General features: G+C 39.0%; 4 protein-coding genes across 4 annotated transcripts; all 4 read right to left on the bottom strand.

The window, feature by feature from the left end:
* LOC123973750 (gamma-crystallin M3-like) lies at positions 1–771 on the bottom strand. Its single transcript, XM_046054022.1, has 3 exons — positions 724–771; positions 378–620; positions 1–276 (listed from the first exon to the last, which is right to left on the bottom strand). Exons 1-3 carry the CDS (start codon positions 730–732, stop codon positions 1–3), a joined length of 528 nt encoding a protein of 175 aa, XP_045909978.1. The 5' UTR covers positions 733–771.
* A 4,167-nt stretch (positions 772–4,938) lies between these two features.
* On the bottom strand, positions 4,939–5,709 carry LOC123973749 (gamma-crystallin M3-like). Its single transcript, XM_046054021.1, has 3 exons — positions 5,676–5,709; positions 5,310–5,552; positions 4,939–5,211 (listed from the first exon to the last, which is right to left on the bottom strand). The coding sequence occupies exons 1-3, from the start codon at positions 5,688–5,690 to the stop codon at positions 4,939–4,941; spliced, it is 531 nt and encodes a 176-aa protein (XP_045909977.1). The 5' UTR covers positions 5,691–5,709.
* Positions 5,710–9,165: 3,456 nt separating this feature from the next.
* Positions 9,166–9,924, bottom strand: LOC123973618 (gamma-crystallin M3-like). Its single transcript, XM_046053798.1, has 3 exons — positions 9,916–9,924; positions 9,572–9,820; positions 9,166–9,447 (listed from the first exon to the last, which is right to left on the bottom strand). Exons 1-3 carry the CDS (start codon positions 9,922–9,924, stop codon positions 9,166–9,168), a joined length of 540 nt encoding a protein of 179 aa, XP_045909754.1.
* Positions 9,925–12,956: 3,032 nt separating this feature from the next.
* Positions 12,957–13,985, bottom strand: LOC123974131 (gamma-crystallin M3-like). Its single transcript, XM_046054575.1, has 3 exons — positions 13,977–13,985; positions 13,546–13,785; positions 12,957–13,281 (listed from the first exon to the last, which is right to left on the bottom strand). The coding sequence occupies exons 1-3, from the start codon at positions 13,983–13,985 to the stop codon at positions 13,006–13,008; spliced, it is 525 nt and encodes a 174-aa protein (XP_045910531.1). The 3' UTR covers positions 12,957–13,005.

The raw sequence follows: 13,985 nt of genomic DNA, 5'->3' as shown, positions 1-13,985 counted from the left end.
TTAGCACATGTCCATGATACGCCTCATGCTCATCCACCTCATGCCGCTCATGCCCATGTCCCTGAAGCTCCTGTACTCGCCAGGCCTCATGTACATCATCCTGCCTCTGTAGTGGGGCTGCTCATACATCAGCCAGTGGCCGTCCATCACGTGGCAGGACTGGCAGTCGGACATACGGTAACGGTCCATGATGTTGTCACAGTCGTCCATCAGCTCATGACTCTGACCACCGAAGTTCTCCCTCTCGTAGATCTTCATCCTGAACTGGCCTCTGTGCTGTTTTGAAGAAACAAGAGAATAATGTGTTTTTTTACCCCCAGAGTTGAAAAGGTGTTATTACTCAGTTGTTTTTTTTTTTAGGTATGTTTTATACTTACCATGGGGATCATACGGCAAGACCTGATACCACCGGTCCATCCCATCATGCTCATGTAGTCAGCGTACTCGCCCCTCCTCATGAACCACTGGTTTCCCATGTAGTTGGGACGGTCGTAGACCATGAAGCAGCCGCTCTCCACCCTGCAGGAGTGGCACCTGCTCAGGTAGGAGGACATGTCAGAGCAGTCGCTCATGCACTCATAGGAGCGACCCTGGAAGTTCCTGTCCTCGTAGAAGATGATCTGCAAAAAAAGATTAATGGGTTTTAATGACCAAAGTCATACTTACACTGTCCCCTCAAATATTTGTAAGCAAATTATTGTTGATGAAATATTTTTTTCCTACCTTGCCCATGTTGATGTTGCGTTGGTTTCCCAGATCTCTCAGAGAACTGTGTTTGAACTGATACCCTGCCTGTCTGAACAAGTTACATTTATACCTGGCTAGAGACAAAGACTGTGTGCCCCTCTATTGTATAAAGTCCTGACCCAGCAACCGACTATAGAAGCCTATAGAGTTACCCATATACCAACAGGGTCACAAACCTCTAAACAGAATTTTCCCTTTACAAGAACAGAGCATATTTAAAAAGGAAATGATTTAGCAGTGTATTAGGTTATATATGAGACTGTTAACTATAACTATTGATTCTATTAATAGGCAATAGTCAAAAGCCCCACTTACTTAAATTATAGCTTGAGCTCACATTTTGATTCTCCTAAAACAATAGGAGCCAACAAGCTTTCATTTTATCAAAGCTAAAAAATCAGTGGACAAAGGGCTTTTCAAACAAAACCACAATAGCCATCATTTGTGGGCGAGCGCATCATTTTATTGTCATCTGCAATGGGTATGTCACCCCTGAAGGCTGGTATTATCATTTCAATGATATTTACACACACAGAGCTAATGGTTTGGCTAAAGGTTTTCTTGACACAGCATAACTGATATACTGTAAGTAGGGTAATTAGCTAGTTATTTCTAAAATCGATGTTCACTCTCATCTTTTAGCAATTTCTGTTCCATTACTTTTTGGCTTCTTTTCTGCCTTTGAATTATTTGAATAAGTCTTTGTCAAACATAACCGTTACTCAAGTTATGCAGTACATGTCAGTATGTGGAAATACACATTTTCATGTGTGAAGAACTTTGTTTTAATGAGACTTTACAGGCTTTATGGGCTTGAAGAGAACAACTGAAACTGAAAGTGAACATTAGCCCACAAACTGCTGGACAGACCTGGTAAACCAAAACATGTAGTGAGGGTTAAACCTGGGAACATCTGGCGGAGGCCTCTTCCTTGTGCATCCTGGGGGAATTTTGAAAAGCTTCCATGGTAAAGGCTGGTAGGAGCTGTGGTCCGAAAGTCGGTGAAGAAAGACATCAAGCTGATGAATGAGGCCTTCCGGGCTTGGTCGGCACAGAAGACTCCTGAAGCAGCAGACAGGTACCTGGAGGCCAGAAGTGCTGCAGCTTGAGCAAAATTCCGGGTGGAGTGGGAAGAGTTTGAGGAGGCTATGAAAAAAAAAGTGAAGTCTATGAAGTCTTTGAGGTAGTAGAGTTAAATGCAGAAGGCGGAGCTGAGCTGGAAGGCAAAGCTTTTCATTTACCAGTTGAACTACCTTCTAACCCTCACCTATGGTCATAAACTGTGGGTAGTGACTGAAAGAACGAGATTGCGCATACAAGCGGCCAAAATGAGTTTCCTCCATGGGGTGGTTGGGCTCAGCCTTAACAAAAGGGTAAGAAGCTTGGACATCTGGAGGAAGCGCTGAGAAGAGCAGTTGCTCCTTTGCATCGAAAGGAGCCAGCTGAGGTGGTAGTTAAACTAAATGGGCGGCCGCGTTACATATTCTGGAGCTCTGCCGGTGCGCCTGTGAAGGTGTTATATGTCACTTCCTGTGTCCCCTTTGTGGCGCTACATAGCACTTGACGCTATGAATATAAATTAATATTGGCGTGTGGATGTCTTCGGGGCGGGACTCTCATCCTACATGTACAGTTTGGTGCAGATGTGAGCATGTACACTGAAGTTATAACAACTTCCTGTTTCATAGCGAATCATCGATACCACGGACACGCCCATTGACGAAAACTCACAGATAGCACAACTTTTCATTGTCAATGCCTTTAGAAGGCACAGCAGAAATTTGAAGTTGATCGGACTAAATCCCTAGGAGGAGTTCAAAATGGCTGACTTCCTGTTGAGTTTAGGGTATGGGTTCTTGCGGCTTTTTTGTGCGTGTTGATATGATACATGTCCCCAGAAAAGTTCTTGCATGTAGGTTGAACGTGGCCGAGGGGCTAATTTTTTCCAATTTTGTAGGGGGCACTAGTGAGCCATTTTATCACGCCCATGGGCGAAACCCATAAAATACAAAATTTTTCACCACTTCTGACATGTGTGCAAAGTTTGGTGAGTTTTCGAGTGTGTTTAGGCCCACAAAATTGAGCTTACTTTGCAGAAAAAAAAAAAAATCTCTTCAGTTTCAATAGGGACCTGGCACGGTTCGTGCTTGGGTGGTGCTAGAATTTCTAAATTAAAATGGTGTATGTCCTCTTGACCAAGAATGTACTCAGCTAATATCAATTCAATCAATTAGTTTTTGTAACTTAAATGCAAATTTGGAAAAAAGGTTCATCAGCTAGGGCTGCATAATTGTGCTCGGTACATTTGTCAGCCAATTCAATTTTAAAATTTTGTGTGGACTGATAGTGATGCAGGGCAGCAAACGTCAGCAAAGGTCAACAAAAGTGTTTGGATTCATACTCTAGACAGTGGATGTAAATAATGTGTTGGTGAGGTGTAATTCTGAACTGACAATGGCACATAGTAGAAGTCAAGGGGTCATCAAAATCATTGGACTCTTCACTTTGGGCCAAGCAGTGCTAATCTCCCCAAAACAGTAAGATCTTTAAAAGCCCATGATGATGACAATAATTTATTTGAGGATTTTTAGTCAGGTCATAGCACAGAGACAGGACTGGTGAAAATTGCTTGCTGTTTTGTAAGATCTTACTGCTGTATTCAATGCCATTGACCATCACATCCTATTACAGAGACTCTAACATTTAACTGGCTTTAAAAGAAGTGCTCTAAGCTGGTTTTAGTCCTTTTTATGAGATTGATCTAAGTTTGTACATTTTAACGATTAATCCTCCATGCACACCAATGTCAGTCATGGAGTTGCTCAAGGTTCTGTGTTTCATTTAGGCAATATTATCAGGAAAAACTCCAACGTTTATGTCTTTGCATATAAATTATATCCATCGATCAAGTCAGATAAAACAAATCATGTACCTAAATTTCAAGCATGCTGTAATGACAAAAAACCTGGATGACCTGCAATTTTCTGTTAATCTCAAACAGAACCAAAGTTATTCTACTTGTGTTTTCCTGCTTTTATCTTGTGTTATTTGTTTATGTGCATTTCATTGTCTTTGTTCTTGTGAAAGCACTTTGTAACATAGTATTTGAAAAGTGCTCAGAAAATACAGACTGGCCTCCAGCACCACTGTAACACTGTAACTGTTATCTTTCATCAGGACATGTCCTATAACTCCCACGTAAAACAAGCTTCAAGGACATTCTTTTTTCACCTACATAACATTGTAAAAATCAGGCACATTGTGTCTTAAAATTATGCAGAACAAAAAATTTGTTACGTCTGGGCTGCATTATTGCAGATCCTTATTACCATGCTGTCTGAACAATCGAGACAATTGGCCACTGTCACTATAGCCAACTGCTTGCTCATGGTGGGAATTTTTGGGTCTTTGTAAATAATATTGAAAAGAGTACCATCTGGACCTGCTCTAAATAAAAAGTGCAATGAGATAACTTCTGTTATGAATTATTGCTAGGTATAAAATTGAAATCAATTGTTTTATATTATGGGCCTACATCGGACTTAGATTACAGCACAAACGACAAAATATTTTTTTAGTCTGGATACATCTTTCTTTTATACTTTCTAATCATTCATCAAGTCTCAGTTTAAGTTTATAATAATATACCTTCTGTTGTTCATTAGAGTGCGTTCAATTCCCTTCCTTAGAAAGACCCAATCAGCAGAAAATGTAGCTTGTGTTAAATAATTGTTTTGCAAACATACTGTCAAACCCCTTTCATTAAAACAGAAATGATCCCATTAAAAGACACTTTTTAAATTTTTCATTACCAACTGATTTTAAGAGTGAAATATTGATACTTATATAAATGTAAAAATAAAATGTAAAAAATGTACCTAAATAATGTAAAAAAGTAGGGGTGCTTTCGAGCTGGAAACAATTTTGTTTTTTAAAAAAGTGGCAAAAAGTGTTAACTACTTTGTAGTTTGCAGACATTTAGTAACCTGTGTCATTCTGTGTACTTTTCTGTATTGTTTCACATATTTAAAGGATTTTTCTGATGTAAAAAGATATAAAAGCATGGCAATATCACTAGCCCCATGATATAGGAATGACTGCCCAATCATTTACCAATATTAAATGATGCGACAAGTATAAATATTTTGTCAGAAAAGTTTTATTATATTTATATTTTCTACAAAAGTGTTTTTACATGTCCATGATGCGCTTCATGCTCATCCACCTCATGCCGCTCATGCCCATGTCCCTGAAGCTCCTGTACTCTCCGGGCCTCAGGTACATCATCCTGCCTCTGTAGTTGGGCTGCTCGTACATCAGCCAGTGGCCGTCCATCACGTGGCAGGACTGGCAGTCGGACATACGGTAACGGTCCTGGATGTTGTCGCAGTCGTCCATCAGCTCATAACTTTGACCACCGAAGTTCTCCCTCTCGTAGATCTTCATCCTGAACTGGCCTCTGTGCTGTTTTTTGGAGAGAATAAAAACAAATGAATGTCTTAATATTAAGCTTTGTGGGGGTTGTTGCTTGTAGCAGATGACAGATGCTGTTTTATACTTACCATGGGGATCATACGGCAAGACCTGATGCAGTCTTTCATTCCCATCATGCTCATGTAGTCAGCGTACTCGCCCCTCCTCATGAAGTACTGGTTTCCCATGTAGTTGGGACGGTCGTAGACCATGAAGCAGCCGCTCTCCACCCTGCAGGAGTGGCACCTGCTCAGGTAGGAGGTCAGCTCAGGGCAGTCATTGCTGGTCTCATAGTGGCGACCCTGGAAGTTCCTGTCCTCGTAGAAGATGATCTGAAAGCACAACAAAATGGGATTTTTAATTAATAGGAGGCTTTTCATCAACTCAATAAAGAGCTTTATAAATTAACAATTTAAGGGGACTTTCTTTTTGAATAGATCATTCCCAGTACCTACCTTGCCCATGGTCATGATTGTTTGATGGTTGTCAGGACTGAGCTGTGGCTGCTGTGTATTCCTGTCGGTGCCAACCGCTACTTTTATACTGGCCTAATGTGAAAAAAGTATGTAGGGCTTCTATTGTGCAAATCCCTGACCCAGCAACATGCAATGGAAGCCTACTGAGCAGTCAGGGCACTAAAGGGTTATTATCTAGCACTATACCGCTCTGGTGGAAATGCATGTAGTGTACACATGCAGTATTATTGTCTAACGTAAAGATAATAAAGAGAAGCTTCCAACAGTAACATGATAGCCATCCCTATCGTTCACTGTGTATTTTATATTTCACTTACTAAATGATAAAAAATACTTTCTTAAATAGAATTTAAAATCAATTCATGTAAAAACAATCAGATGACAATCAGCTAATAAAATCAAGTTATTATAATTATAAGCATAATCATTTTGCAAATGATGCAACAATCTGAATAGGTCATTACATTTCCATGAAGGCTGGACTGACAATGGACATATTGATTTATATATGTTTTTTATTAATTAATATTAAAACTTTGCTATTACATACTCTTAAAGATAAATAGATCTTTACCAAATAGTAAAGATCTTTTTATCTTTTAGAGTTTAGACTTGCTGTAGGGATAACTGACAATTTTCCTTCTCCTTTTAGAGAAGATTAATGTTTGTTACTAATTTGAGTTCCTTAACCTAAACAAACATTGACTTTAGATCAGAAAACAGTTATATCACTACAACTATTTGATGACACATACACCTTTTTCTCATTTAGATTCCTAAGGACTTGTTGAAATTGTTTCTAATGTTTTATACATAACTTTTTGCTAATACAGATTTGATAATATGTGTTGGACTGTAAACTTAATGAGTCTGTATATTTTGCCAACTTGGAACAAACTACTGCAACATAATGCTCGTCTAACATATTTTAGAAGTCATTTTTTTACAGAATTATCAAATCAAAAGCAAATTAGGGCTGCCAAGCTTACGACCTTTGGGTATCAAGTATAGGTACTTGTTTGTACTCATTCCCACTTGCCCTTGCTAGCTGTCAGATGTCACATAACATTGATTTACTTTGAAGAAAATGTTTTGAGTTTGAATACACTTTTCACATATGTTTGGTGTCAGTGTAGCTCTGAGCTGTGCTAATAAATCAACCATGCTGGTGGATGAGGTTTATTAAGAGATGTTTCAGATACAGGTCACTCATGCTGGGGAAAAGTGATGGAAATAAAATATTTATGTGTATTAAGTTTGGATGTTTTCCAAAGTGCACATGCACGCTGTTGACACAAATTAATGTCATTGTCACCTGACTTGACTATGTTTCTGGTTTTCTTTTTTTTTTTTTGACTGGGGCATCCCGGTGCTACTATCCCTTCTTTCTTGCCTCTTTGCTGTCTCTTTTCAGCTGTTCCTACCCAAGAAACACAAAAGCCCCCCAAAAGATGTTATAAAATCACAGACATTAGTTGCCCAGGACCAGGCTGAAGACCAGGGGCGATCGCTCTTTTTCAGCAGTTGCCCCCAAACTGTGGAATGACTTACCTCCTCACATTAAAGTGGCGCCCAACCTCCACACCTTTAAATCTCATTTAAAAGCATACTTTTATTCCATGGCTTTTAATTCAGCATGAGAGCTGCTGTGGTCTTGCTGTCAGTGTTGGTGTTATTTGTTTTGTTTTGTTTTTATTTATCATGAGCATATTTTATATCATCTCTGTAAAGCACTTTGGTAACCTAAATAAATAAAGTGGATTGGATTGGAGTCTGAAGAGAAGCTACTCTTTTTCTATTCACATCCACCTTTTTATTATTCTTTATTTGGATCCTCCTAGATAACTCCAAACACTACATTTCTCTAATTTATAACTGGTAAATTGAAAGATCTTGATTGAATGAATCTTGTTATGCTGTATTTTAATGTAAATGTTTTGATTTGGTTGCAAACTGCTTTGACAACACTGTTTAAATGATACACTGAACTGAACTGAACTTTTTTTTTTGCCTATCCTAGATATGCCCCTTTGTTAGATCATGGTCAGAATATATCTTATTGAGGGAATCAGATTTTATTGTTCTAAAATAGACTTTAATTCCAAAGACTCAGCACATCTTTGGCAGAGTCTTATCTAGTGAATTTCCTTCCACAGCTTGACAATAAACTAGCTTTAGCTTTCTCTTTATAAATGACCCAATATTAAGAATAGCACGGACTGCTTCCTCAAAGGTGCATTGAGATACTTCGGGGGAAAAACAACTCTTTTTTTATTGCATTTTTGAATGTTTACACAAACATACACATACATTATACAAATTTGGTTCAATATGGTTCATTCTACTTATTTTTTGTTTATTCTGCGTATTGTGTAAAATGTAATCGACAACTTAAAAGGTTTAGTATGCAGGGATATTTCAGTTCACTAAAGTGTACTGTGTGGTGACATGGATCCCTGTTTAGACTTTTAATTTAGTGAGAAAAGCCATAAGATATTTTTTGTTTAATATGTTTGGTATGATGACCCCTGACAAAGGCCACAAGCTGAAATGCATTGGCCTGACAATTCACCGTTGACTGGTCATAACAGGAAAAGCACAGGTAAATTGACAACATTAATGGTGACTTTGTTCAAGTTTTGGTTTTTTTTTTGTCCCTTGACAGTAACATGATTCCAATGTAAAAGATGGGGTACAAAAATCCACAGCCCCTCACTCTGTGTAAAAACACAATCCAGAATTTATATGCATTTAATATAAAGCTTTAGCAGTCTTGAGTCAATCACATCAGCCAGTTATCTTCCAAAGTTGCAGTCTTTTTGGTATGAAATTCCCACTTTTTCACTTTATTTACTGTATTGTCTCAGTGAGCCAACAAGCACAAACCAGAGCCTGGTAGCCATTGTTAGCATTGTTCCCCCTGTAATTTTCCTGCAATGTGTGCTGTGAAACGGGCCAATAACAATGTCCTTTATACTACTAAGTGTTACTGGAATTGTGACATTTTAAGTATTTTAAGTATTGACACGCTAATAAAACACCTGCCTGTCTTCTTCAAACAATTTTTCTATTTATTTACTGTGTTTTCTAACACTTAAATAAAGTATATTGTATCATGTATCTATTTATCATTTCAGGAAACTAAAGGTAAATCATGCACAATCTCACAGCTACCATTTTTATCCTTTGAAATAAAGTTTTAATGTCACATGCATCATATATGACATAACACATTTCATAGGTAAAAGAAGAAGAAGTCTTGACCTGACTATGGGATGCAGCCCAAACTGTCCTTTGACATACAGGAACAGCTGAATACTGTTATTTTCTCTCCAATTTCGTGATGGCGCTCAAAATTTACTCCCAGCTCACTAGCCGATGTTTTGAAACTCAACATGAATGATAAATTGATAAATTCTTTATTAATATTTATTGATTACATTTTCAAATCTAGAGCCCGTTCTATTCTCTAACAGGATTCCATGATACGTCGGATGGATCCGATCCTCATGTCAATGGGACCCATTCCCATGTCTCTCATGCTCCTGTACTCTCCGGGCCTCAGGTACATCATCCTGCCTTTGTAATGGGGCTGCTCGTGCATCAGCCAGTGGCCGTCCATCACATTGCAGGACTGGCAGTCGGACATACGGTAGCGATCCTGGATGTTGTCGCAGTCGTCCATCAGCTCATGACTCTGGCCCTGGAAGTTCTCTCTCTCGTAGATCCTCATCCTGAAAGGACCTCTGTGCTGTAAATGACATGTGAAGAGACAGTCAAAGGTGGTTCTGTGCTGCGTCGGAGGGTTTTTAATTAAGGCTTATGTTTGTATCCTTGACCTTACACACATGAGAGCAGAACAGAGAGCTTCATACCATTGGGATCATGCGGCAGGAACGGATACAGTCACTCATGGTCATTCCCATCAGGCGCTGGTTGTCAGGGTACTCTCCCCTCCTCGCCAGCATCTGGTGACCCATGTAGTTTGGACGTTCATAGACCATGAAGCAGCCACTCTCCACCCTGCAGGAGTTGCAGCGGCTCAGGTAGGAGGTCAGCTCAGCACAGTCGCTGCTGGTCTCATAGGAGCGACCCTGGAAGTTCTTGTCCTCGTAGAAAATGATCTAAAAATAAAAGATAGTACATTATACATTAACAGCACATGTCTAAAATGTTGTGTTAAAAGTGTTTAAATTACTACATAAAAATGGTCCCTTACTTTGCCCATTTTGGTGTTCGATCCTAACCCCTGATTGCACTGGTACTTTGCCGAGCCAAACTCTCTGTTACTTTTATACCCAACATGATAGCTAAATGATCTATGGAGCCATTGTTTTGAATATCTTACTCAGCAGGCTAGCATACAGGGCCATCATGTTTGTTAAATCGGTCTGTAAATGGTTATTATTCCAGACTGTATGCATCTGGTAAAGTGCCAACTGCAGAGGCTGTCCTATGGGGTACAGGTGGGTGACAGCAGCAAATGCATCAGCTGGGACTCTTTGTGCTGTCAGTGTTAGCTCTGTGGTGACAAGCACTTTGTCACATTCACATCATTAGTGCATCATCTGGATACATAAAATGATGTATTTGTCTTTTGATTGAGTTCAACAGTTCACTAACAAGGTAACAAACAAAGTACTTTTACTTAAGTAGTGTAGCTGAATATAAACGTGAGGTACTGCATTTCCATTTTCTGCTACTTTAAATTTCTATTCCAATAGATTTCCAAGGGAAATATTTTACTTTTTACTTCACTACATGCAATTAATATCCACATTTACTTTACAAATTCAAATTTTCACATATGTAGCTTATAAAATATGACACATTTTTATAGACAACCCAAAGGTTTATGAAACAAAATTAGTTCAGACTGCTACAACAGTTTCAAATTATACTTAAACATTGATGCATTGGTAAGAATGATCCAATAATATAATGCTTAATAGTATAATGCTCAACAGGGCCATTTTTCTGCACTATTGTATTTTATGTTACTGTACTTGTTATTTCTGTGCAGCTGTGAAACATCTTGTTACTCTGGTTTTGAAAGAAGAAAGTTAATTTAACTTTAGATACTTTAAGTGCAGTTTGCTAATCATACTTAAATACTTTTACTTAAGAAACATTTACATTTCAGGACTTTTACTAGTATTTTTACTTGTGGTTTTGTTACTTTTTCTTAAATAAAGGATTTGAATACTGCCTTGACATGTGCCCTCTCTGTCAGATAAGTTGTGTTTTCTACAAGTACACAATATGTTATATGGCAATATTCACACTAATATTTTGAAGGATTTAGCATGTATTTGTTGCTCTTTACTGTAACAATTTGTGATCTGAAAGTCTGTTGCTTGTTGTTCAAAGTGACATAGATTTATTGTCTGGAGAATGAATGACGCTGAGCCAGTTCCAAGGTGAAAATATATTCACAGACATTGAAAACCCCTTTTATCAGATAAGATAAGATATGTTTTATCGTCCCCAAAGGGAAATTTGTTTTGGAGTCGTTCTGCAGCTTTGCAAAAACAACACAAAAACAGACATCTCTCAAAACATACTACCATACAACACATCACATGCTCTCATATACATAGGACAGATACCAATGCACGTTAACTCATTCTCACAGTGGCTCACTGACTACTTTTAAAGGTGTAATCCAGCAATTTAGTGTTGTACTTTTGTAAAGTTGGGGGACTCACAAGAGGCAGATTAGAAGAAAGGTCAAAGTAACAGAGGCTGATATATCCTGGCATTTAGTCCCCAGTATTGGCCAAAAAATGCTGAGTCACACATTTTCTGATGTGTCCCCAGCTGGTGATGTCCTGCTGACATCATTAGGGGTTATTTTCTCACAATTTCACACATAACTACTTCAGGGCCACAGAAGACAGTACATAACTGTGTGTTCACAAGCTGAGCGGTAAACTGAACTTTATATATAAAACTGGTGGCAGTCCCCTTTAAGAGTTACACGCTAAAACATCTTTGCAACAAAGCAGTGTGACTGCCCAATTTAGTTACTTACACATAATGTAGACAGTTGCGTGTATAAAACACTCACCAGCCACTTTGTTAGGTACACCTGTTCAATTGCTTGTTAACACAAATAGTTAATCAGCCAGTCACATGGCAACAACTCAATGTATTTAAGCATGTAGACATGGTCAAGACAACTTGCTGAAGTTCAAACCAAGCATCAGAATGGGGAAGAAAGGGGATTTAAGTAACCCTAACCCTAACCCTTTACCTAACCCTGCTCTGAGTATTTCAGAAACTGCTGATCTACTGGGATTTTTAACGCACAGCCATCTCTAGGGTTTACAGAGAATGGTCAGAAGAAGAGAAAATATCCAGTGAGCGGCAGTTGAAAATGTCTCGTTGATGTCAGAGGTTAGAGCAGAATGGGCAGACTGGTTTTAGATGACAGAAAGGCAACGATGTGGGGGATATTTTCATGGCACACTTTGGGCCCCTTAGTACCAATTAAGTATTGTTTAAACGCGACAGCCTACCTGAGTATTGTTGCACCATGTCACAAAGCTCAAATCATCTCAAACTGGTTTCTTGAACATGACAATGAGTTCACTGTACTAAAATGGCCTCCACAGTCACCAGATCTCAATCCAATAAAGCACCTTTGGGATGTGGTGGAACAGGAGATTCACATCATGGATGTGCAGCCGACAAATCTGCAGCAACTGCGCGATGCTATCATATCAATATGGACCAAAGTATCTGAGGAATGTTTCCAACATTGAAAGTATACCACGAAGAATTAAGGCAGTTCTGAATGCTTATTAAGTGGCCAGTGAGTGTATGTGCATTGTGTGTTCATATTATCTAACTGTGTGTCAACTGTTTTAACAGTCGATATAAAAAAAATAAATTGAGCCTGACTTACACCTGTTTTGGAGTATATTTGTTAGATTTATGATCATTGCAAAGCAAGATGATGCACACACAGAGAATATTTTCATCATAGTGAATTAAAAGATTTGGTTTGTATGTAACCTCATAATACAGGATGTATAATGTAACTACAGTCTGTATTTTTCTGTATTTAGCTATAACTCACTGGCAGGTGTGTAATTTGGAGTTTGTACATTAAAGTTGTAACACTGCCATATAATTTGTGACGGGTGAAAATAGTAGCTCACTTTACAGACCAGTTGTGCAGAGTTAACCCTCACAGACACACAAAAATAACTTGTCTTCTATTTCATATACGGAAAACACAATGACAAGGTGACGTTTGATTCCACTTTCATTTTATTCAACAACTCATTTCTTTTTCTCTGCTTCAACAGGACTCCATTATACGCCTGGCAGAGCTGACCCTCATGCCGCTGTATCCCACATCTTTCATGCTCCTGTACTCTCCGGGCCTCAGGTACATCATCCTGCCTCTGTAGTTGGGCTGCTCGTACATCAGCCAGTGGCCGTCCATCACGTGGCAGGACTGGCAGTCGGACATACGGTAACGGTCCTGGATGTTGTCGCAGTCGTCCATCAGCTCATGACTTTGACCACCGAAGTTCTCCCTCTCGTAGATCTTCATCCTGAACTGGCCTCTGTGCTGTTGATGAATACACAGAGGAGGACAAGTCAGCATAGGACTTTAGACTTTAGACTGCGATTTGGCTGCTGTTAACACTAAAATGTGTTTATTACTGAGTCTGCCATGCTATTTTTTAACAATTTGGTCTTTCTCAATAGAACACAGCAAATTAGCAACGGATTTGACTATTCTGAATACATTTTCTATTGATTAGACATCAAAGATAACTCGGATATGAGTTCTCAGTTGTAATAAGTTTATATTTTCAAATTCCTTGCATACCAGAGGAATTAAACGGCAGGATCGGATAGAATCACTCATGCCAAAAGACATGTAGTCGCCGTACTCTCCTCTCCTCAGGAAATACTGGTTTCCTGTGTAGTTGGGACGCTCGTAGACCATGAAGCAGCCACTCTCCACCCTGCAGGAGTGGCACCTGCTCAGGTAGGAGGTCATGTCAGAGCAGTCGCTCATGCACTCATAGGAGCGACCCTGGAAGTTCCTGTCCTCGTAGAAGATGATCTGTTGAAAAGAAGAATTCAGACAGTACAAAATGATTTGGAACAGGTCTTAATTTGTCCATTTTAAAATGTACTTTTGTAAGCTTATATTGTTTCATGTCCCTCTCTTTTAGTTTTTTTCACTTGTTTACATTTTGTGTCTGCTGAGTTTGTCCTGTACAGAATAGTTCTTGTTCTCTACTCTCTACATACCTTGCCCAT

The sequence above is a fragment of the Micropterus dolomieu genome, linkage group LG07 (genome assembly GCF_021292245.1).
Source record: "Micropterus dolomieu isolate WLL.071019.BEF.003 ecotype Adirondacks linkage group LG07, ASM2129224v1, whole genome shotgun sequence".
NCBI classification, from domain to species: domain Eukaryota; kingdom Metazoa; phylum Chordata; class Actinopteri; order Centrarchiformes; family Centrarchidae; genus Micropterus; species Micropterus dolomieu.
This window is presented reverse-complemented; position numbering and strand designations above follow the sequence as displayed.